Source organism: Melanerpes formicivorus, unplaced genomic scaffold (genome assembly GCF_026170545.1).
Source record: "Melanerpes formicivorus ecotype bairdi unplaced genomic scaffold, bMelFor1.0.p_v2 SCAF_64, whole genome shotgun sequence".
NCBI lineage: Eukaryota > Metazoa > Chordata > Aves > Piciformes > Picidae > Melanerpes > Melanerpes formicivorus.
The window spans coordinates 3,421,388-3,445,541 of NW_027142416.1; the positions used below are offsets into that span (position 1 = coordinate 3,421,388).

General features: G+C 47.8%; 1 protein-coding gene across 1 annotated transcript in view; it reads right to left on the bottom strand.

Annotated features, from left to right (window-relative positions):
• Window positions 1-15,051, bottom strand: part of PAWR (pro-apoptotic WT1 regulator) — a 104,320-nt gene extending 89,269 nt beyond the window's left edge. The window contains exons 1-2 of the mRNA XM_068162429.1: window positions 14,984-15,051; window positions 13,931-14,591 (exon numbers count right to left, since the gene is read on the bottom strand). Of these exons, the coding sequence (XP_068018530.1) occupies window positions 13,931-14,437 (507 nt within the window). The 5' untranslated portion in view covers window positions 14,438-14,591; window positions 14,984-15,051. The remainder of the gene's footprint in view (window positions 1-13,930; window positions 14,592-14,983) is intronic.
• Window positions 15,052-24,154: the final 9,103 nt, after the last annotated feature.

A 24,154-nucleotide genomic window follows, 5' to 3' on the forward strand; every position in this document is an offset into this window, starting at 1 on the left:
GACTGTGTCTTCTTGTTCTGGTGCTGGTTGCCTGGGAGAAGAGACCAACTTCTGCCTGTCCACAACCTCCTTTTAGGCAGTTGTAGAGAGCAGTAAGGTCACCCCTGAGTCTCCTCCTCTCCAGGCTAAACAACCCCAGCTCCCTCAGCCTCTCCTCACAGGGCTTGTGTTCCAAACCCCTCACCAACTTTGTTGCCCTTCTCTGGACACCTTCCAGCAAGTCAACCTCCTTCCTAAACTGAGGGGCCCAGAACTGGACACAGGACTCAAGGTGTGGCCTAACCAGTGCAGTGTACAGGGGCACAATGACCTCCCTGCTCCTGCTGGCCACACTGCACCTAATACAGGCCAGGATGCCATTGGCCCTCTTGGCTGCCTGGGCACACTGCAGGCTCGTGTTCAGCCTACCATTGACCAGTACTCCCAGGTCTCTCTCTGCCTGGCTGCTCTCCAGCCACTCTGACCCCAGCCTGCAGCACTGCATGGGGTTGCTGTGGCGAATATGCAGAACCTGGCACTTGAATGCGTTAAATCTCATGCCCTTGGACTCTGCCCATCTGTCCAGCCTTGTCAAGGTATCACAGTATAACTAAGGTTGGAAGAGACCTCGAGGATCATCGAGTCCAACCTATCAACACAGACCTCATGATTAGACCATGGCACCAAGTGCCACGTCCAGTCTCCTCTTGAACACCTCCAGGGACGGTGACTCCACCACCTCCCTGGGCAGCACACTCCAATGACGAATGACTCGCTCGGTGAAGAACTTTCTCCTCACCTCGAGTCTAAACCTCCCCTGGCACAGCTTGAGACTGTGTCCCCTAAGGTCCCTCTGCAAAGCCTCTCTACCCTCCATCAGATTCAACTCCTGCCCCCAGCTTGGTGTCATCTGCAAATTTACTGATGATGGACTCAATGCCCTCATCCAGATCATCAATAACGATGTCAAAGAGCATGGGGCCCAGCACTCCAGGCATCATCCAACCTGGCCTTGAACACCTTCAGGGAGGAGGCCTTTATAAAACATTCAGTTGTATAAAGCAGACCAGAAATCAGGTGAGGTATAGTCAAGAGTTGGATGGGTTTTTTTAGGGAGATGGTTTTTATTTTGCTTCTTTCATATCAGAGGTGGAAGGCTGGGTTTTGGGGAGGTTTGGTGGTTTGGGTGTTTTGAATTGGCTTTTTAGCTTGGTTCTTTCACATGAAACACACCTAGGACACAGTACATTCAAAGCACAAACAGCCTGCTAGGAAGTTATAATGCAGGTCTGGGCACAACATGAAGTAATTCACAAGGCTTCTGATTGTTTATGAATTACTGTGGAAACTAATCCATTTGTGCTTTTGACTCTCCTGTATCCTCACAGTATCGCAGTATAACTAAGGTTGGAAGAGACCTCGAGGATCATCGAGTCCAACCTATCAACACAGACCTCATGACTAGATCATGGCACCAAGTGCTACGTCCAATCTCCTCTTGAATACCTCCAGGGACGGTGACCCCACCACCTCCCTGGGCAGCACATTCCAATGGCGAACAACTTGCTCGGTGAAGAACAGGTAGTTGTAGAGGGCAATGAGGTCTCCCCTGAGCCTCCTCTTCTCCAGGCTAAACAATCCCAGCTCACTCAGCCTCTCCTCAAAGGGCTGTGCTCAAGGCCTCTCCCCAGCCTTGTTGGCCTTCTCTGGACACGTTCAAGTGTTTTGATGTCCTTCTTAAACTGAGGGGCCCAGAACTGGACACAGGACTCATGGTGTGGCCTAACCAGTGCAGAGTACAGGGGCAGAATGACCTCCCTGCTCCTGCTGGCCACACTGTTCCTGATGCAGGCCAGGATGCCATTGGCCTTCTTGGCAAAGCCAGTTACATCTGTGAAGCTCAATGGAGAAGACTTCTATTCTTACCCTATTTCCATTTTTTAGTATTAATTTTGAGACCTTTCATAAAGTATCAAGTATTGATATAAAGACATAAATAACAACAACAGAACTGGGACACTCCCTAGTCTAATCAGAAATATCTTCCTCTTTTTTATTACAACATGTCCTTCTCTCCCTTTTTAAGGGATTATTCTTCTGCTTCCTGAACTTACCATGGAAATATTTAAAAAAAAAAAAAAAAGACTCATTGACTTTTAGCTTTGGAAATTAAGAACTAGAGTCGTCAGTTTCACTAGAAACAGTCAAAGCAAAGCCCAAATGAGGACCTCTCAAATGTACAGCCTACAATTTGTTTCTTACAGCACAGAAAAAGCATAAAAATCTAATTTTATGTTCAAACCTATTTTGCATTTCACCATTTATTCCAATCACATTCCTCCTGACATGTCCAACGAGGCCCTCAGTAATGAGTTCTGAACAATCAGGTTTGAGGTGAATCAGGATGCCCAAAATCATGAAAGCATTTTGAAGGCCTGACAATTCCAAATGCTGAGATCCTAGAAGCAGTAGCTTTGGATTGCTTCCCCATCTATCCTTCCATTTTTTTTCAGTCTTCAGGGTTGACAAATAAAGTTATTTCCTTCACAGCTTAGAATATTAGAGCTTCCTTGAGAAAACACTATTACAGATACCTGAGATTGCTGTTTACTTCATCACTTTCGGAAGACAAGTTCTACAAGAGCGTTACAAGAGATGGGGGATTCAACCAGAGAAGGAAGCCAAAGCACCAACTCCTTCATCATTCAGGAGAGTTTTCATGAACATATCAGGAAGTTTAAGGGTTTCATAGTGTTGCTTAATTGTTAAGGCTCACCATATTGCAAGTTGGTGCAATATGGTCCCTCTGCAGAGGGACCCCGACCGACTGGACAGATGGGCAGAGTCCAACAGGATGGCATTTAACAAGTCCAAGTGCCAGGTGCTGCACTTTGGCCACAACAACCCCATGCAGAGCTACAGACTGGGGTCAGAGTGGCTGGAGAGCTGCCAAACAGAGAGGGACCTGGGGGTGCTGATTGACAGCCGCCTAAACATGAGCCAGCAGTGTGCCCAGGTGGACAAGAAGGCCAAGGGCATCCTGGCCTGAATCAAGAATAGTGTGGCCAGCAGGAGCAGGGAAGTCATTGTGCACCTGGACTCTGCATTGGTTAGGCTACACCTTGAGTCCTGTGTCCAGTTCTGGGTCCCTCAGTTTAAGAAGTATATTGAGACACTTGAAGGTGTCCAGAGAAGGGCAACGAGGCTGGGGAGAGGCCTTGAGCACAGCCCTGTGAGGAGAGGCTGAGGGAGCTGGGGTTGCTTAGCCTGGAGGAGGCTCAGGGGTGAGCTCATTGCTCTCTACAACTATGTGAAAGGTGGTTGTAGCCAGGAAGGGGTTGGTCTCTTCTCCCAGGCAACCAGCAGCAGAACAAGAGGACACAGTCTCAAGCTGTGCCAGGGGAAGTTTAGGCTGGAGGTGAGGAGAAAGTTCTTCCCAGAAAGAGAGATTGGTCATTGGAATGTGCTGCCCAGGGAGGTGGTGGAGTCACCGTCCCTGGAGGTGTTCAAGAGGGGATTGGACATGGCACTTGGTGCCATGGTCTAGTCATGAGGTCTGTGGTGACAGGCTGGACTCGATGATCCTCAAGGTCTCTTCCAACCTTAGCGATACTGTGATACTGTGAAGTTAGCCACAGAGAAATTATTTTAGTACCGCTCTTCCAAGCTACTAATAGCTTCACCTACCTGAGACAATATAAGAGAGCCAGAAGATGGACCTAACTCCTGACATCTTTCCAACTACTTACTTTGCCCTGCTGCCTTGGAAAAAGCAAAAGCTTTGCAGCACTTCCACTACCAAAGAGAAAACCAGAACATCTTCAGCAGTTCCTCTCAGAGGATTTTAACAATGCAGCTGCATTAGTGTACAAGGGTCTCATATCAGGGCTTTTCTACAACAGCAGTTCCAGAAACTTTCCATCAAGGATGAACAAAGGCCTTTGATTTGATCTCCCTATAGCATTCTTAGAGGCAAAACTGGTTAAATATGGTCCACAAACATGTACTCTTAGGTGGTGGAATAATGGCTGCATCTCCAGGCTCAAGAGGTTGTGATCTATGTGATGCAGTTCCACTGGCAGCCTCAGGTGCTGATTAGTGTAAATAATATGGAATACTTTCATCAACCTAAGCAGTGGGATGGAAGGTACTCAAAGGAAATTTTGGGCAGAAACCAGACTGGTAGGGACTGATGAAGAGGCTGGAAGGTAGAGCTACTATTTATACCAGTCTCAACAGGTGAATTTATTCAAACTTTACTAGGTAAGACCCTAAGCAACTTGACCAAAACTGGCCCCACTTAGAGCAGGAGGTAACTTTTTACAATCTGTATTACTGCTATGATCCCTGAGCCTATTAGAGTGAAGGGCATTACACATCAATGCACGTGATTAGCCCCAAGGCAGACTGGCCAGACCTGTCTTGTGATGAAACTTCAGCTACGCTACAATCACACATCATCATTATTGTTATTTTTCTTCATATTTAGGACAGGAGCTTAAATCTCTTGAAATTAACTTGCACAGACTGCATCAGGTTGGAAGGTACCCTCAAAGGTCACCTTGTCCAACCCCCCTGCAGTTAACAGGGACACCTCCAAGTAGAGCAGGATGCCCAGGGATCACATCAAGTTTGACCTGAATTGTCTTCAGGGATGGGGCCTCACCTACATCCCAGGGCAACCTGGTACGGGGTCTCACCACCCTCTTGCAGTTATTATTTTCACATTATTGTGCCTGAGCCACTAGTTTCAAACAGCCAAAGCAGAATAAGGTGCTTTTGGATTTGTAGGAAAACAGCAATCTGCCATTTCAGCAAACGATTTCTAATTTCAGGATAAAACTCATAAGGCATTTTTACAAGACAACAAATATTTTCCACAGCAGTTACTTGTTTCAGGGAAGCTACATAGCATACAAAATTTGGAAAGGACTGTCAGAAGTCATTTTTAGCAATAGTTAGCAGTGCATTCACTCCAGTAAGTGAACTGGTCATACAAACTCTTCAGTCTCACTGAAAAGCAAAGGGAAGGAAGTCAACACACTCCCACTGCAAAAAGTAGACAAATATACACAGCGGACAGGCTGCTTCTAGTCTTTATCCTACAACATTTTTTTCTTCCAGATTACCTGGTCTTTCAAGTAGGCTTTAGAATCATACAATAGAATGGAATAGTATCATAGTATCAGTCAGGGTTGGAAGGGACCACAAGGATCATCTAGTTCCAACCCCCCTGCCATGGCCAGGGACACCTCACACTACATCAGGCTGGCCACAGCCTCATCCAGCCTGGGCTTAAACACCTCCAGGGACAGGGCCTCAACCACCTCCCTGGACAACACATTCCAGGGCTTCACCACTCTCATGCTGAAGAACTGCCTCCTCACCTCCAGCCTGAATCTCCTCACCTCCAGCTTCATTCCATTCCCCCTAGTCCTATCACTACCTGAGATCCTGAGAAGTCCTTCCCCAGCCTTCTTGTAGGCCCCCTTCAGATACTGGAAGGCCACAATTAGGTCACCTCGGAGCCTTCTCTTCTCCAGACTGAACAGCCCCAACTCCTTCAGTCTGTCCTCATAGGAGAGGTGCTCCAGCCCTCTGATCATCCTCGTGGCCCTTCTCTGGACACCTTCCAGCACCTCCACATCCCTCTTGTAATAGGGGCTCCAGAACTGGATGCAGTACTCCAGGTGGGGTCTCACCAGAGCTGAGTAGAGGGGGAGAATCACCTCCCTTGACCTGCTGGCCACACTTCTCTTGCTGCAGCCCAGACTCTGATTGGCTTTGTGGGCTGCAAGTGCACACTGAGAGTTCATGCTGAGCTTCTCGTCCACAAGCACCCCCAAGTCTCTCTCCTCAGGGCTGCTTTCCAGCCAGTCACTGCCCAGCCTGGATTTGTGCCTGGGATTGCCTCGAGCCAGATGCAGGACCCTGCCCTTAGTCTTGTTGACCCTCATGAGGTTGGCTTGTGCCCACCTCTGCAGCCTGTCCAGGTCCCTCTGGATGGCATCTCTTCCCTTCAGCATGTCTGCTGCACCACACAGCTTGGTGTCATCAGCAAACTTGCTGAGGGTGCACTCAATGCTACTGTCCATGGCACCCACAAAGATGTTGAATAAGACAGGTCCCAGGACTGATCCCTGAAGGACTCCAATAGTCACTGGCCTCCATTGGGTCATGGAGCCATTGACAGCCACTCGACCAGACCAGGTTGGAAGAAACCTTCAAGATCGTAACATCCAACCCATCATCCAACACCATCTGATCAACTAAACCATGGAACCATAGAATCATTTTGGTTGGAAAAGACCAGTAAGACCATCAAGTCCAACCTTAAACTCTATGTTGTCAAGCCAGCCTCTAAACCATGGCCTTAAATTGCCAAATATACAAGTCTTCTAAATACCTCCAAGAACCACCTCCCTTGGCAACCTGTTCCAGTGCTTGGTAACCCTTTCAGTGAACAAACTTTTCCAATCCAAACCTCTCCTGGAGCAATTCGAGACCATTTCCTCTCGTCTTATCACTTGTGAGAAAAGGCCAACACTCAGCTCACTACAACCTCCTTCTGTGTAGTGTAGAAAGTGATAAACAGGCTAAACAACAGCTCCTCACCGGCCGCCTTCTGTAAACCCTTCCCCAGCCTTAGGAGCAAAGGGCAATGGGACAGACTGTATTTCAGTCTTCAGGAATGGAGAAACAGCCTAGAAAGGGCACAAAGAAATACTTCTCTTCAGCCAACAGGCATGTACATTATTCAGGGTTATTGGCTACATGACAGACTGGCTAGAAGAGGCCATACCTGGCAAGGCTGAATGTTAACAAGCTTCCAAACATCAATTACAACCTACACTAAATACTTCCCTTACTTGATGTAGAATTCAATGCTTAACAGAAGAGGAAGTACTTTAGGTTGCATTTATTTTCCACCTAGTAACTGTATCATTTCAGACGATTAAGCCCAAAACCAGGAGAGTGAAAAAAGCCCCAACCATTCAATATGTTTTCCAATTTTGCCTGATCATTAAAAGATCATTTTAAAACCCAACCTTCCCCTAACTGCACTTAGGCATAAGTGCAAAGTTAAATGAATCAGAGGGGAAATTAACAACTTCTGTTATTTTTCCATCACCCTCCTTCCCATTCTAGTAGGAACAAATGGAATTAAGAACTACTTATTGCCAAGGAATCAGCACTCTCTGGTCAAGTCCTGTGAAATCCAGATGTAGGCACTGGTCTACAATCTGTTTCTTTATGTAAACAACCTGATTAAATTCAGCAAGAATAAAGTTGTCCATTTCACCTCTTCAGGAGAAAAATTACTTCCATGTATCTTTTCCACTGGAAATCTACTGCACTGCCCCAGTCTTACTCCAAAACACCATACCCTAGAGCACAGAGACCTTGGTTTTCTAAAGAGCACATGCTGTGATTTAGAAGCTGTTAAATGTCTGGAAAGTTTTCAATTCCAGAATTCTAAGTTTATTATGTGCTATACTTGACCAAATAGCTTCCCTTACCTAGCTAACTGTTGATATTAAAGCATACTCTTAAAATAAACCCCAACCACACAACAACAAAAGAAAGGAGATAAGTTTATCATGTGCTGAAAAAAAGGATGGAAACAAAAAGGCAAAAAAACATGGCCTTTGAACAGGTACTGCCCATAGGTTTGGTCAAAATCAGAAGTCACAAAGGCATCTGTGTCCAATTCTGGGCCCCTCAATTGAAGGAGGGCATTGAGACACTTGAACATGTTCAGAGAAGGGCAGCGAGGCTGGGGAGGGGTTTGGAGCACAGCCCTGTGAGGAGAGGCTGAGGGAGCTGGGGTTGCTTAGCCTGGAGAAGAGGAGGCTCAGGGGAGACCTCATTGCCATCTACAACTACCTGAAAGGAGGTTGTAGACAGGTGGGGGTTGGTCTCTTCTCCCAGGCAAGCAGCACCAGAATAAGAGGACACAGTCTCAAGCTGCGCCAGGAGAAAGTTTAGGCTGGAGGTGAGGAGAAAGTTCTTCCCAGAAAGAGTAATTGGCCATTGGAATGTGCTGCCCAGGGAGGTGATGGAGTCACCATCCCTGGAGGTGTTCAAGAGGGGACTGGATGTGGCACTTGGAGCCATGGTTTAGTTAGTCATGAGGTGTTGGGTGATAGGTTGGACTTGATGATCTCTGAGGTCTTTTCCAACCTGATTGATACAATACAATCTCCTTTTCAAAACCTGAAAAGGCTTTTACTTCTTCCTTCATCCTGTCACATTTGAAGGGACAATGATAAATGGAATCATAAGATGGAAGTGCTCACCACACAAAGACTAACATATCATGAATAGTCATTCACCTCAAACATATTTCAGACCTCTGCCATAACATTAATACCTCTGCAAGGACAGTGAGGGTATTGGGGGTTACAAATAGGAGGGGTTATGCAGTGCTCTGAAAAACACTGCAGACTTTTTCCATCCCACAAAAAGCAGCAAGTTGTTTTAAAAGACAATGCACAGTAACATACAATGCAAGGGCACTAACTCACTAATATGAAGAGCTGGCCAAAACTGCTCTTTCATCTAGCTTAATCCTTAGGTGACTGTGGTGGCCTTGAAAATTTAGTTACAGATTTTGAGCAGAAAAGTACAAAAATATAAATAAATCACTATTGGGTGTAAAAAGGAGAACAAAAGATTATTCTAAACAAATTCATTGGGTAAATATCTAGAATAAGAGGAGCTGTACCATAACAATTCTCTGCTCTTCTGAATCTCTGGTTGGTTTTGCTTCGCTTGGGAGAGACATTCTGCTTGTTGGCTGGCCTTGGCTAAGTCTAACCCACTGCTTCTCTCTCTGCTCCTTTCTCTCTTGGGACAGGGAGGTAGGTGGGAGCAGTGGGATGGCTTCCTTGGTCTCTGACCAGGGGGATTTTTGTGTTGTTTGCTAATTGTAAGTATCTGTATAATATTGTAACTCCTGTATATTTTGTACATATTCATTGCATTCCATTGGAGAGTGGAGTTTTTGCTTGTAAATACAGCTTCATTTGCTTCTGAGTTGGTCTGGCAAAGTTAATGCTGGGGGGAAACTTCAACCCACCACAGTGAGGAATCACTAAGATGAAGGACAACTTCGGATCAAGAACAAATAGCACAGGATTGCACTCCTCTTTATAGTTTCCAGCCATTCAGAAAAGGAGTTCAATTCCTTTACAACATACCCAGTAACTACTCTGCTTGACACAGTTGGCATTTAAATTTTCCTTAAGTTTTTGCAGCTGGAACACAGCTACTTTCTGTCACTCTACACAACTCAGCACACTTTCTTGCCCCACAGAAAGAGCTCATTACTCTCCATTTACTTAAAATGCTGTTTGACACCTGCCAAACACCACCTTCTAAAGAGGCAGGCAGACGCTTGGTGGCAAGCCAACAGCACGGTTTCAAGTCATACTCTTACTGCTGTTCATAAAAAGACTAGAGATTAACATAAACTGGCTAAATATCCTATGCAGATTCCTGCATCACTTCTACCTAAGAGCCCTGGGGCTGTTTAGTCTTGAAAAGAGAAGACTGAAAGGGCATCTGACCAATGTCTATCGATATCTGAGGGGTGGGTGTCAAGTGGAGGGGGCCAAGCTCTTTTCAGTGGTGCACAGTAATAAGACAAGCAACAGCAGGTACAATGAGGATGACAGAGCCCTGGAGAAGGCAGCCCAGGGAAGTTGTGGAGCCTCCTTCTCTGGACACATTCCAAACCCACCTGGATGCATTCCTGTGCAGACTACCCTGAGTGATCCTGCTCTGGCAGGGGGGGTGGACCTGATGATCTCTGAAGGTCCCTTCCAACCTCTAATGTACTGTGATACCTTTTCTTCCATGAGTATCTTCAGTACTTCCTACACATACGTCAAGAGACTGTTGTCTTGAATTTGGCTGCTTCCTGTGCAAAATACACAGATTCAGGTTTTTACACCTTTTAAAATCATTCATCAATCTTATTAAGAGAGGAGCTCTTCTGAATTTAGATGACTTCCATCTGGTTAGCTGAAAAAGTAAACTTTGTATATAACCACACTTCAAATAAACCCCAGCTATCTCACTGTTCTTAGATGGGCCAAGATTTTGACTGTGTACATCCCCCCCCCCTTTAAAATAGGTAACCAAAAAAAGAGTTGTAATTCAGGCAGGGGTTCAGAAACAAACAAAATGTCCCCACACAGCTACACCAGCAGAACTCTCCAGTGCAAACAGTCACAAAAGCAAAGCTGCACTTTCACCAGGGCAGCTTGTTTTGCTCACAGCAGCACAGAATTGCTTTAACAATATAAAGCAACCCTCCTCCTGTATGTGGAGCCTCTCAAAGCACTGTCAGTGCAGTGTAACAGGAATTCTGTTTCTTGGAGAGATAAAGAGCACAGCTATAAAACTGTTACAAGTAAACTAAACAACTGCATCAACTGAGTAAGCACAAACTGAGAAACACATTCTCACATAGCTAAAAAAGGTTGCAAGGCTTGATTTTTAAGAAGGAAACTTAGGTGGTACAGATAATTACACACAATTTAGTTACCTCTCACAACCTGAGAAGCTGTTATGAGGTAACAAAACCTAAACACCACAGCACTTTTAAATATTTAGAGTGAAATCAACTTAAGATTCAACAAGCTATCTAAAAACTACTTTATAAAGGAAAATAAAATTTAAAAAAACAACCCTGCAGGTATTTCAGAAGCCATTTTCAAAAGCCACCATTGCTGAGATAAGCATTAGTGCTGAGAAGATACTTCTATCACAATGCTCTCTATATATCATCACCACTACCCCCAGCCTGTCATCATTTGCTTTCACAGCTTTCCCTGTACTGTGGTTTCTGTGCTCCACTGACTTCAATACAAAATATACATGCAAGACACAGAACTGTTGAAGACCTCACTCTGTCACCCTGCTATTGAACAGAAATCAATCATTAATGAATAACGATCTGCTTACATTCGTCATGCCGACTTCAAGATAACCGAGACAACACAAACTCACTTTCCTTATTCCACTGCCTTTCGTTCCATTAAATTCTCCAGCTGCTCTGCAACTGAAATAAAGTCTTCACTTCTTTGGGGTAAAAGTGGGTTTTCTAGTCCATTTTGGGTATAGAAGCTTCTAGACACTATGTCTCCTGGAAGTGTATTTTGTTGACAGTTACCTACCCACTTCAGTTTCAGAGTGTAAGCATCTCCCTTGAGCGTCATTCTCTTCCAGTGGCATGCTGATCATAAAAGAGACATGTTTAGCATAAAACAGCAGCTGCACTGTAGAAAAAGACTATTTTCTTAGACTCACAAAATTTTTAGGGTTGGAAGGGACCTCATCCAGTTCCAACCCCCATGCCATGGGCAGAGACACCTCACACTACAGCAGGTTGCTCACAGCCACATCCAGCCTGGCTGCAAAATCCTCCAGGCATGAGGCTTCCACCACCTCCCTGGGAAACCTGTGCCAGTCTCTCACCACCCTCAGGGGGAGCAACTTCTTCCTAACATCCAATCTCAATCTCCCCATTTCTAGTTTTGCTCCATTCCCCCCAGTCCAATCACTAGCTGACAAAAAAAAATAATAGAACAAAACACCCAGTGAAGCTTTAAATGAGACCCCCCTGAAAAGTGATTTTACAATGCACACCACACAGAGCTACAAGCGCTAAGTGATTAAATTCAGCATGTACTAAAACCCAGTCACCACTTACAGCATGTGGTAAAGCTACACACACCTAGCATCTAGTGAGAAAGACAGCAGAAAGGAGCTTGATTATTCCAACAAGTCATCTATGTTGCAGCCTTCTCACATCCAAGAACAACTGAATCAGTACTTCAGAATTTTCTGATGAATAAATAGATCCGTGAAAGACAGTAAGTGTTCCACAAAACATTCATTGGTAAGTAATGATGTTTGCCATTAGACACAGTTTTTGAAGCTGTCCACCACCAGATCCAGTGTTCCCCAGCTAAATTAATTCTTAGGAATGCATGTGGGAAGGATCAAAAGTATTTAAGCGACGTTAAACTGTGCAAAGAGAGAGCTCTGCAAAAGCAGGCAAGAATAAAATACTGCTAGCTACTCTTCCCCAATAATACCTTGTGCAACAGGTATCTGTTTATTAATATTTGACTCAGAAAAAAATGTGACAGAATGCTTAATTGCTGAAGTAGTAATGTTTACAGGTGCAGGTTTTCAAAAGTGCCAACACATGCTGGCAGGCAGCAAAGTTATATTAGGCCCCTAGAAAGGTGGGAATGGGCCAGAACTCGCTTTTCAATGCCTAAATATGTTAACTTTCATAAATACACTACCATTAAAGCAGCAGAAACTACACTAGCAAGTTCATACATAATCGTGTGAGAGATTCTAATGGCTGCTGAGCAAGCAATGTGTTTTCCTGGAAAGCAAAGCATATTTGGAGCAATATTCCAGCAAAACAAACAAAAACCCCAACCACCACAAGACCCACAGAACTGGCAAACCCCAAACCACGGCACTCAAAACTATACCAAAGGAAGACAAGCTCAGAAAACTAATTCAAAGAGCTGAGACACTAGCCTCAAAAAGGTAAAAAAAAAAACCAAACCCACAACACCCAAAAACAAGACAGCGACTGGAGACACAGAGGCCACCCCTAAAAGATGACGCTGTACAATTCTTGCTGCAAAGCACAAAACCACGAACAACGGGGCTAGGACTGATTTATTCCTGAAAGTAAAGATACACCCTTGTAAGAGTTCCTATGGAAGCACAGAGCGCAGGTATTTTGAGAGCTCTGTAGAAATCCAACCAACCAACCACAGCCTAGGAAGCTTGCACGCTCTGAGGCCAAGCAATTAAACCACTCATTTGTATTCTAAAGCGAGAATATTCAAGAGCTATGCCAAAACACTTCACCTCAAACAAAAGATTATGCAAGTAATCATTCTGAAAAACCAAAAACCACCAAAAAAATAAAACGTTTCTACTGTTCCTAAAACTCACTCCTCACCTTCCAATACCTTGTGCTATGAAGCGCCTGGGACGTCACACAAAATAGGATTAGTGACTTGAAGCATGGAGAACATACTTGCATCTGCTGCTGCTTCACAAACAATCGCCTTACTTTCTGGTGTTATCTTAACAATCCATGCCATTAACCAAAAGAACTACAAGTTCTTTTCACAGTGATGGTGGTCATCAGTGCAAAACTGTAGACTAAAACCCAGCTTTATTCAGAGTTTTCTGAGCCTTTCTTATTAAGCAAAACCAAAACAAAACAAGAAAAATGAAAAAGCTGAAGACTTAGTTATCATTCTTCTAAATTCCTCTAGGAGCATTATAAATCAATGCCAGACGTTTATGCTAGTAGCAAACCACAAAGGACAGTGGTGTTGGCTGATAAAAATATCCTCCTCTGCCTTTGAAAAAATGCCTTTTAAACCACTACATTTTTTCCAGCACAGGAAATTCTTTTGGGTTCTAAGCCGAATAATATTTACACCTTAACATCTATCCAGAGCTGATAAATCAGCTTTCTTGCCTTACTATTGTTTTTGATCGTAGTTTAACAGGCACGTGTCTCAGTCTGATGTCCAAAAAGCCTAGAATTTACCCTCTCCCACCAAAAAGATACAGAAAGAAGTCGCAGGTCAGGGCAGGTCTAACTTATACAGAACAAACGGCACCTCGCCTGTTCGGAGGCCGTCCCGCAAATTCCCTGGACCGCCTGCCAATCTTCGCGCTTCTCCAGGCGGCGCAGGGAGCACACTTCCCCCATGCCGCCAGCCCACGCGAGCCGCTCAGCCACAGCCAGGAGCGCTCCGCAGCACCGCGCCGATGCGCGCGGCTGCGCCCCCCCGGGCTGAGCCTCCCAGCCGCACGCGGCTCTCTCCCCAGCGCCCCCGGCAGTGACTCAGGTGCGGCGGCGGCCGCCCCCCTCGGCCAGCGGGCTCACCTCGGCAGCCGGGATGTTCACCACACCTGTCGACCTCCTCTTCTCCCTCAGCTTCCTCTTCTCGATCTGCCCTTTCCCCTTCCTGGCACTGGGACCTGAGTTTTTCCCTTTGGCGGCCAGCTTCTCTTCACCCTCGGGGGAGCCCGGCGCGGCGGCAGGAGGGGGCTTGAGGGCAGGCTCTGCCCCGCGGCCTCCGGTCAGAGCCGGCGGAGGCTCCTTGACGGGGGCGGCCCGGCCCAAGGCGGCGCTGGAGAGGCTGACGCAGTTGACGGCCCCGCCGGCGGGGGGCGCCGCGCGGTCGGGCGGGGCAGCCGGGCCTCCGGGGGGCAGGTTGTTGTTCAGCTCGGCGGAGGAAGCGCCCGCCGCCGGCCTGGGCTCCCCTGCAGTGGCCACCCCCGCGGGGGCCGGCGGCGCCTGCTTCGCCCGCATCTTCTCCCGCTTGGCTTTCCACTCTTCCAGAAAGTCCGTGGTGCTGCCACCGGTGCTACGGTAGCCGCCGGTCGCCATGTTCCCGGAGGACTGGACGGTAAGAGCGCCACACCAGCCCCTCTGCTGCCACCCTCCCTGAGGCGGCTATGCTGCCGCCCGGCGAGGAGAAGTCCCGGTGGGGCGGGCGGGAGAGACGGAGGCGGGGAGAGAGACTCGGAGAAGCACCAACACCCTGCAGAGAAACAAAAGGGGAGATGTGAATCGTCCCGTAGCACTGCCCGTCTTGGTCGCGCCGCAACTTCCCGGCGCCCGGGAACGAGCCCCCATCACAGTCCGCCCTCGCACGCCAGGCTCCCGCGGCTCGCACCATGCGCCCGGCCTCGGCGCCGCACTCTGCGCCCGCCGCAGCTCACCTCGCCCTTCGGCGCGGCGCGGTTCCACCCCCCCACCCCCACTACCCGGGCATGCTCTCCACCCCTCGATCGCCGACGCCCGCCCGCGGTCAGGACGCCCACGAAGCGGCGTCCCTCGCCCCCGGGGCCGGAGCGTGTACCGTCCCCCCGACGCCCGCTTGCCTGCCGGGGGACAGAGCTCCCGCGCAGGGTGGAGGCGTCCGGCGCTCACCTCCCGCCCGGCGGGGCCGCAGCTCGGGCGCTCCCCAGTGCCAGCGGCACCAGGTGAGCGGCACCGCCTCCCGCCGTCCCGGAAGGAGCGGCGCGGCCCCGAAGCTTCCCGAGCTCCCCCCCTCCCTCCCCTTTCCCCATCGCGGCGCGGCCAGAGCCGAAGCCAGGGCGGAAACTGCCTAGATGGCCTCAACAATGGGGTTGAGGGCGGGGAGGCCCCGCCCGGCCCGGCCCGGTGCGCAGCTCGCCGAGACTTGACCCCGCCGGGTGCGGGCCTGCGGCGGCGCTTGTCACCTGTCCCCTGTCCCGCCACCTGCCTCGCGTAGCGCCGGCACGGGAGGGAGTGCGGCCCCTGCGCTCTCCACGAGTGGCAGCGCGGCCGCCTGAGGATCGGAGCGGGACGGGACGTCGCTAACCGCCGCGCTCCCCCTCCACTGGCGGCTTTAACGGGCGGCGGGCGGGGGCTGCCGGAGTCCAGCCGCGAGGGGCCGGAGGAGGCGGTCTGGTGTCACCTCCCCCGCGGCCCTCGCCAGGGGCTGCGCCAACCCCACCTCGCACCTGCTGGGCAGCCCCCGGTGGAGGTAGCGGAGGAGCCCGCCGCGCCCTGCCGGCACACCTGGCCTGGGGCAGGTGCCCGGGGGGTCGGCTCCCGGGTGGTGCCGGGTTGTCACCGGAGGGAAGGCAAGAAGCCGGGCGTAAAGCGCGCCACGGCCACCCATCGGCTGTCATCGGCGAAACGCCGCACAGAAGCGAACTCTCGGCCTCAAAACGCGGGGACTGCCGCGGCTTTCGCTCCGCTGTTTAACGGGGTCGATGCGCGGCGGGAAGAGCTCTCGCAGCATAATGACTTCCTCTCGTCCTCTCCTCTGCTGGGGAGACTGAGGTTACTTCGTGGAGTTTGGTCCGTAGGCAGAAGGTTGGGAAAGAGTCTAGAGTTTTCGTGATGTTACAAGAAACAAGTATTCGAGGGGTTTCCACTAGTCGAGCAAAGGCTCGAAAGGTGTCTCGTTTGTAAATGACACAGCATTGAACGGGGAAAACCAACTGGGTTCCTAATACTTGGTGTATAGAGGAAAGCGAAGATTCAGGCAGTGCGATGGGCGTGCGCAGCGTCCATCAAATGGTTTGTGTAGGTGACTGGGGGGCTAAATCTGCACAGAAACCTGCCGGGTTTGTTTTGGTCGAACTCACTATGGAGAAGAGGAGGCTCAGGGGAGACCTTATTGCCATCTGCAACTACCTCAAGGGTAGTTGTAGCCAGGTGGGGGTCGCTCTCCCAGACAACCTGTGATCGAACAAGAGGACACAGTCTCAAGCTGCGCATGGGGAGGGTTAGGAAGAAATTCTTTGCAGCAAGAGAGATTGGCCATTGGAATGTGCAGCCCAGGGAGGTGGTGGAGTCACCATCCCTGGAAGTGTTTAAAAACAAGACTGGATGAGGCACTTAGTTGATTAGATGGTGTTGGGTGATAGGTTGGACTTGATGATCTCAAAGGTCATTTCCAACCTGGTTAATTCTGTATTATAGTAGGCTGAAAATTTAGGGTATTTTAGGAAATTACAGTTTTCAACAGATTTGCAGCTTTCTTGACCCTGCTTTATAAGGGTTATGTGGAGAGAAATGAAGGAGCCTATCAGTGCTACCTTTCCAACATGTTCAGGACAGGATACAAGCTGATGGCAGAGGCAGAGGAAATTCGTAGAGCCTAGACTTGCATAGCTGTGAGCACTTTCTCACCTTGTCATCCCCTTTTCTCATGCAGTTCTGAATTTGTCTGCCTGGTTAATAAAATTCATTAGGACTTCAGAATAGAAACTTGGCAGGTTTTTATTTTCTCAAATAAAACAACATAGGTGCTACAGATAGAGATTCAAAATACGTAACGAAATGGAGCCCCAGATACCTGGCATTAAGCTCTCTGCACCCTACAGTACGCATAACAGGTTTAGTCCAAACAAGTTCTCTTCCACAGCAGTGGACACTGTCTCACCCTACCAACCTTCTCTGCCTTTCTGGTGATCATTCATTTACTTGGACTTTTCACTTAACTCATACCTGACTTCTCCTCTGGTTTGAGCTTAGGGTTTGTGGGTGTTTTGGTGTGGCAAGTTGGTTTTACAGGAGTGATTAAATGTTTGTGTACATGGAAGTTACGGTATCAGGACCCACAGTTGCAGATGTAACCTCTTATCACTCAAGCCAGGGGAAAAATCCCAAACCAAACAGGCCAGTTTGTTCTGCTGGAAAGCTGCAATGGGTAGAAAAACAGATGGTGGGAAGGTATTTCTGTGCTAACTCTATTTAATACTTGGTAGTACAAAATCAGTGAATCAAGTGCTTAGCAAAAGTTGACCTAACAAAAGTTTTAACTGTGCATTGTCCTGAAAGAAAAAAATCAACCACACACAAACTGAATCTGCACTCTTATCTGTAGAGTTTTTAAGTTAGGAAACTACTCTATTATATTTTTTTTTTTTTTGTAGAAAACACAATGTAAAAAAAAATGGCTCTTTCCTATGAGTTCTTGTCTGTCTTTTCCCATTCTGCCATTTTTCCCCTTCCTTGATAGATGAGTGTCAGGAGCATGGAGCCAGGCTCTGCTTGGTGATACCCAGTGCTAGGACAAGGGGCAGCAGATGCCAGCTGGAACATAGGAGGTTCCACATGATCCTGAGGAGAAACTTTTTCCCTGTGAGGGCGACAGAGCACTTGAAGAGGCTGCCAGGGGTGGTTGTGGAACCTCCTCTGAAGACATTCCAAACCCTCCTGGATGTGTTCCTGTGTGATCTGCTCTAGGTGATCCTGCTCTGGCAGGGCGGTTGGACTAGATGATCTTTCCAGATCCCTTCTAACCCCTAACATCCTGTGATTCTGTGAAAAGGAAATCATTCCTCTGTGGCAGTACCATTATTTTGCCCCTTACTATTACACTCTGTCAGCAGCAGAACTGACTAAAGATGAGTAAAAAGAAAGTCACTACTTACAGCACATAGTGTGTATGAAGATACATTGCACTGTGGTTTAGCTCTTAGGATACCCTCAGTTCTCTCTTAAGTGTCCCCAGCTGCTGCCTGGACCCATCTCTGTGACAGCCCTTAGCAGCTAGCAACGCTTGGATGTGCTTACCCCACTTCACATCTTATCTGTCCACCTTTCCTATGTCTAGGAGGTGCTCTTCCCAAGCTTTAGCTGCACCTACTGTTGGACTAGTATTTTTTTTTTCTCTACTTGTCTATAGAAAACATTGTGGGATTTTTGCTTTGGTTGTTGTGGGGGGAGTGGATGTTTGTTTTTGGGTGGTTTGGGTTTTTTTTTTGGTGGGGGGAAGTGGGGGTTGGCTTGCTTTCTAAGTGCCAAAAAGTCTGTATTCCCTGCAGCCTGTTAGATATTAACAGCAGTTATGTTGTGGTGAGGGAGGTTGGGCTTAAGGGCCCAATGCAAAAATGCTGACTGTCAGATGTTTGCATCTCAATAAGCTTGTCTGCTAGAGAGTTTTCGGGGATAAAGTCCCAAACAGTTTAAGTGTAGTGCTGAATGTTTTCCTCTGCCACAGTGGAGGACAGCTTAATAGCTTGCATACATTTTTAGAGCAGCACTTTTCTCTTATTACCAAAAAATGACAATAAATCTTCAGGATATTCTTAAGGCTTAGAAAAACAATTCATTTTATTAGCTATGTTTTAAGCTGGCATAAGGACAAGGGTCCCTAAACCTTCAGATATTGGCATTTATATACTCAGTATTATGGAGTGAGACTTGACTCTAGAGGTAGAATTACCACCAGGGTTGGGGAGGATGATCTTGATTTCCTTTGCCAGGCAAAACCCCAAACCACTTCATTTTTCAATTTAGAATGAACTCCCATCATTTCTTCTGAAAAATCTTGAGGAAATGAAGTGCCTTTTGGGGTTGAGCACTTCAAAGCTGGTTCCTTTGTAAAGGGTTGTAATTTCTTCTAGAGATTGGATAAAAATATCTGACTTTAATAAAGTTCTACATTCAACTGAGCCAGAATCCTTTCTGCACTGGCAAGTTTCAAGTGCTTGACAATAATATGAACAAAATAGCATGTTACTGGCTGAGGAAATGAAGGACAACATCCAAATTCTTGCCCAGTGTTTGTTTGCTCACTACTGCTGGGCTTCAAGCTTTGCTGCAAACATTTGTTATACCCACTGGTGCAGGTGTCCTCTCCACTGAATATATTCTCACCCTGGCACACTCTTCACAGGCTCGCAGGATGTTAGAGGCTGGAACTGACCTCTGGAGATCGTTGAGTCCAACCCCCTTAGCAGAGCAGGACCATAGAATCTAGTGCAGGTCACACAGGAATGCATCCAGGTGAGGATGGAAAGGCTCCAGAGAAGGAGACTCCACAACCTCTCTGGGCAGCCTGCTCCAGGGCTCTGTGACCCTCACAGTCAAGAAGTTCCTCCTCATGTTGAGGTGGAATCTCCTGTGCTGGAGTCTCTATCCATTGCCCCTTGTCCTATCCCAGGGTGCAAGTGAGCAGAGCCTGTGCCCTCCCTCTTGACCCCCAGCCCTCAGATATTGATAGACATTGATCAGATGCCCGCTCAGTCTTCTCTCCAGATTGTACAGCCCCAGGGCTCTCAGCCTCTCTTCAGCAGGCAGTGCTCCAGTCCTTTCAGCATCCTCATAGCCCTCCCTTTGGCTCCCTCCAGCAGATCCCTGTCCCTCCTGAACTGGGGAGCCCAGAACTGGATGCAATATTCCAGGTGAGGTCTCGGCAGGGCAGAGAAGAGGGGGAGGAGAACCTCCCTGGCTCTGCTGGACACACTCCTCTGAATACACCCCAGGATCCCATTGGCCTTCTTGGCCACCAAGGCACATTGCTGTCCCATGCAGAGCTTGTTGCCCACCAGCACTCCCAAGTCCTTCTCCATAGGCCTGCTTTCCAGCAGATCACCTCCCAACCTGTACTGGTGCAACTTATTATTCCTTCCTAGATGCAGGACTCTGCACTTACCCTTGTTCAGCACCTTTGGAAGCTCTCCCCAAAGCCTCTGCTGAGATTACTGTATTTGCCTGCCAGTCTCTCAAACACAGGTACTCTTCCTTCCACTCTGCACTTCACCTGCCCTATGCCTGTCTCACCTGAACTTCCATGAAATTAGAATCATGGAATCAATAAGGTTGGAAGAGACCTGAAGGATCATCAAATCCAACCTGTCACCCAAGACCTCATGACTACTAAATCATCGAGTCCAACCCTCCTGCCAGAGCAGGGCCATACAGTCTAGCTCAGGTCACAGGGGAATGCATCCAGGTGGGCCTTGAAAGTCTCCAGAGAAGGAGACTCCACAACCTCTCTGGGCAGCCTGCTCCAGTGCTCTGGGACCCTTACAGTAAAGAAGTTCCCCTTTGTGTTGAGGTGGAACCTCCTGTGCTGCAGCTTACATCCATTGCTTCTTGTCCTATTCCATGGAGCAAGTGAGCAGAGCCTGTGCCCTCCCTCCTGACCCCCAGCCCTCAGATTTTGTGCTCAGAGGTGTACAGACCACTGAAACCTTCTACTGACTGATTCTCCAGTACACCCCAAGAGGCTTGTTGCAGTATTTCTTAAGTGCAAGACTTTAGGGGCTATTTTCTTTTTTCCAAACATAGGATAAATACTTTTTCCACATTCCACTTTCAACTTGTTTCAATACTGTTAAAAGTCAATGGGATTCTGAGCAGATCAGGAAGTTCAACAAGACCAAGTGCAAGGTCTGTATCTGTATTCACTCATTTGGTGCACCTATCTACTGCTTCTCTTACCTGATCCCCTTTGAACTCCATTCCATCAGCATTCTGCATGCTTCTTCTCCCAACACAACTTTTTCAGTCACATACTTGTTCTACCTGTTTTATCACTTGTGCTTTATTAAACCAGGTTTATTAGGCTTGCTCAGTGCTGTCCCATTGTATCTTCCTTCTCTCCTGCTTTCACATGCTGGAGGATGATCCTCACAGCCATCACTGCACCCCAGCTACCCTATCTGCCTGCTCTTTTCTGCACTCCTCCCATAAATGCTGTTCCTTAAAATTGCTATTGACTGCAATATCTTACTGCCCTTTGCCAATACAAAGTAAAACCCCTCTTTTTAAACTTTTCACATTAAATCTCTTACCCTAACTTCCTTCTTACCTTCCTTTAAAATTCCCACATGTGCTCCATGACATTTCTAGTGTAAACCCTCCCTAATAGTAGATCAATCCTCAAACACAGTATTACCATTGTCCCTGTTGATTCTTCCTTTCAAACTCTTCATGCTAGTGCTTTTCAAGCCAGTGCTCTGCTGTCCTGTGGCAATACTTCTCTTTGTCTCCAACCACTCAGGCTGCCTTAGACCACATGCCTAGGATGAGACGAAACCTAGTGCCACACCTTGAGTACTGTGTCCAGTTCTGGGCTCCTCCATTTAGGAAGGACATTAAGATACTGGAATATATCCAGAGAAGGGCAGCGAGGCTGGGGAGAGGTCTGGAGCACATCCCTGTGAGGAGAGGCTGAGGGAGCTGGGGTTGCTTAGCCTGGAGAAGAGGAGGCTCAGGGGAGACCTTATTGCTGTCTATAACTACCTGAAGGGAGGTTGTAGCCAGGTGGGGGTTGGTCTCTTCCCCCAGGCAACCAGCACCAGAACAAGAGGACACAGTCTCAAGCTGCACCAGGGGAAGTTTAGGCTGGAGGTGAGGAGAAAGTTCTTCCCACAAAGAGTAATTTGCCATTGGAATGTGCTGCCCAGGGAGGTGGTGGAGTCTCCATCCCTGGAGGTGTTCAAGAGGGGATTGGATGTGGCACTTGGAGCCATGGTTTAGTTGTCCGGAGGTGTTAGGTATTAGGTAATAGTTTGGACGTGATGATCTCTGAGGTCTTTTCCAACCTTATTGATCCTATGGATACTTTGCATGTGTCTGCCTCCTTGTACTCTTTTACTATTCTTAGTTACATTTAATAGTTCTATCAGAGACAGTCAAAAGAGTTAAAAAATTAGCTGGTGCTCTGTGCGCTTGACCATCAGCTTCTTTTCTATGACTTGAGAAGATTCATTTGCAGTGGATCCCAGTGAAGGCATGGAGCTCTGAAGGGTAATGTGGAGATGCTGGTAGCCTCATTTCTGGATGATGAAGTGATTGCATGTCGCTATCCAACTTCCTTTTTTAAAGCATGTAGAGGGAGTTTTTGTTTCTGATTACATCTGCACTCTTTTCTTTTCTGATTCTCTCTTAATCTTTGTTTATCTCTTCTTGCCTACCAAATTCTGCTGTCACTTGTTCATGGTTGGTTCTGCTTTTCTTGTCTAAGTGCAGTTAAACTGCAGTCCCTTGCAATTTAGTACCACTTTCTGAGCTACTTCTGAGCTATGCATGCTATCTAAATCTCAGAGGCTTAGCCTATCAGGAATTTTTCTTCTGCAAATGAACTAAATTATTCATTGTCCCCCAGGGATCAGTGCTGGGCCCCATCCTCTTTCATATCTTCATTGACGATCTGGATGAGGGGATTGAGTCAGTTATCAGCAAATTTGCAGTTGACACCGAGTTGGGAGCAGATGTTGGTCAGTTAGAGGGCAGACCCTTCTCTTCTCCAGGCTGAACAGTCCCGTTTTTTTCAGCCTGTCTTCACAGGAGAGGTGCTCCAGCCCTCTGATCATCTTGTGGCCCTCCTCTGGGCCTGCTCATTGTTATCGTATTTGCTGTGCTACTGAATTTGGTAGTTAAATCTCTTTCCCAAGGGCAAGGGCCTAAAGTCTTGCATGTAAACACGACAGAGCTTTGGGAAACAGCTGGATGTATCAGGAGCTATTAGCCTTCAAGATCAGTCCTAGAGTCCATTCCTGAACTCTGCTACCATTTGACAAAAAATAACTATGCAGTTTCTTCAAACTAGTTTGGCTTGACAGAGAAACTTGTATTATTTCTTGCAGCAAAGTTCTTTCATCTAGCTGATAGAGGAGTGCAGAGTCTTGCACCTGGGAAAGAACATCCCCATGGACCAGTATAGGTTGGGGACTGAGCTGTTGGAGAGCAGTATAGGTGAAAGGGACTGTGGTGTCCCATTGGATGGAAGGATAGCCATGAGCCAGCAATGTGCTCTGGTGGCCAAGAAGACCAATGGCATCCTGGGGTGGATTAGAAGGGCTGTGGTTAGTAGGTTGAGAGAGCTTCTCCTCCCTCTCTGCTCTGCCCTGGTGAGGCCACATCTGGAGTGTGGTGTCCAGTTCTGAGCCCCTCAGTTCAGGAAGGACCTCGAGGAGATGCTTGAAAGAGTCCAGTGCAGAGCCACAGAGGTGATTAAGGGAGTGGAACATCTTCCTTAGGAGGGAAGGCTGAGGGAGCTGGGGCACTTCAGCTTGGAGGAGACTGAGAGGTGACCTCATTCATATTCATAAATATGTGCAGGATGAGTGTCAGGAGCATGGAGCCAGGCTCTGCTTGGTGATATCCAGTGCTAGGACAAGGGGCAGCAGATGCCAGCTGGAACATAGGAGGTTCCACATGATCCTGAGGAGAAACTTTTTCCCTGTGAGGGTGACAGAGCACTGGAAGAGGCTGCCAGGGGTGGTTGTGGAACCTCCTTCTCTGAAGACATTCCAAACCCATCTGGATGTGTTCCTGTGTGATCTGCTCTAGGTGATCCTGCTCTGGCAGGGGGGTTGGACTGGATTATCTTTCCAGATCCCTTCCAACCCCTAACATCCTGTGATTCTGTGAAAAGGAAAAAAATCCCAAACTTACAGAAAGAAATTTGCTTGATTTGTCGAGTATTTCATCTTAACAGTATGAGAAATTAATGCAGAGCTGCCCTCTATCTCCAGCTGGCAGTTGTTGGAGAAGAATGACAGTGGGGATGGGAATGGATTCAGGACCAATGCTGATGATTTCAAAAGCATGATGAGGAAGTTTTCTGCCCCAATTCACAATCTTGCTCTGTAAGATGATCTGTTGGTGCTGTATGAGGGTGCAAAGTGATGACTTGTCTTGTCTTACTACTCCTTGCTGTTTGTAATGGAGTTCAGTAAGCATAGCTTTGGAACCATTTACTGAGCAACTAGGCTACCTCTTTTGCTGCCCAAAGAGATACTCTCTAGGGCCAGATCTGAACAGTGAACTGGGTGAGCATGCCATGGAGCAACCTGTTCAGGAGTTGAGATACAGTTGAGATAT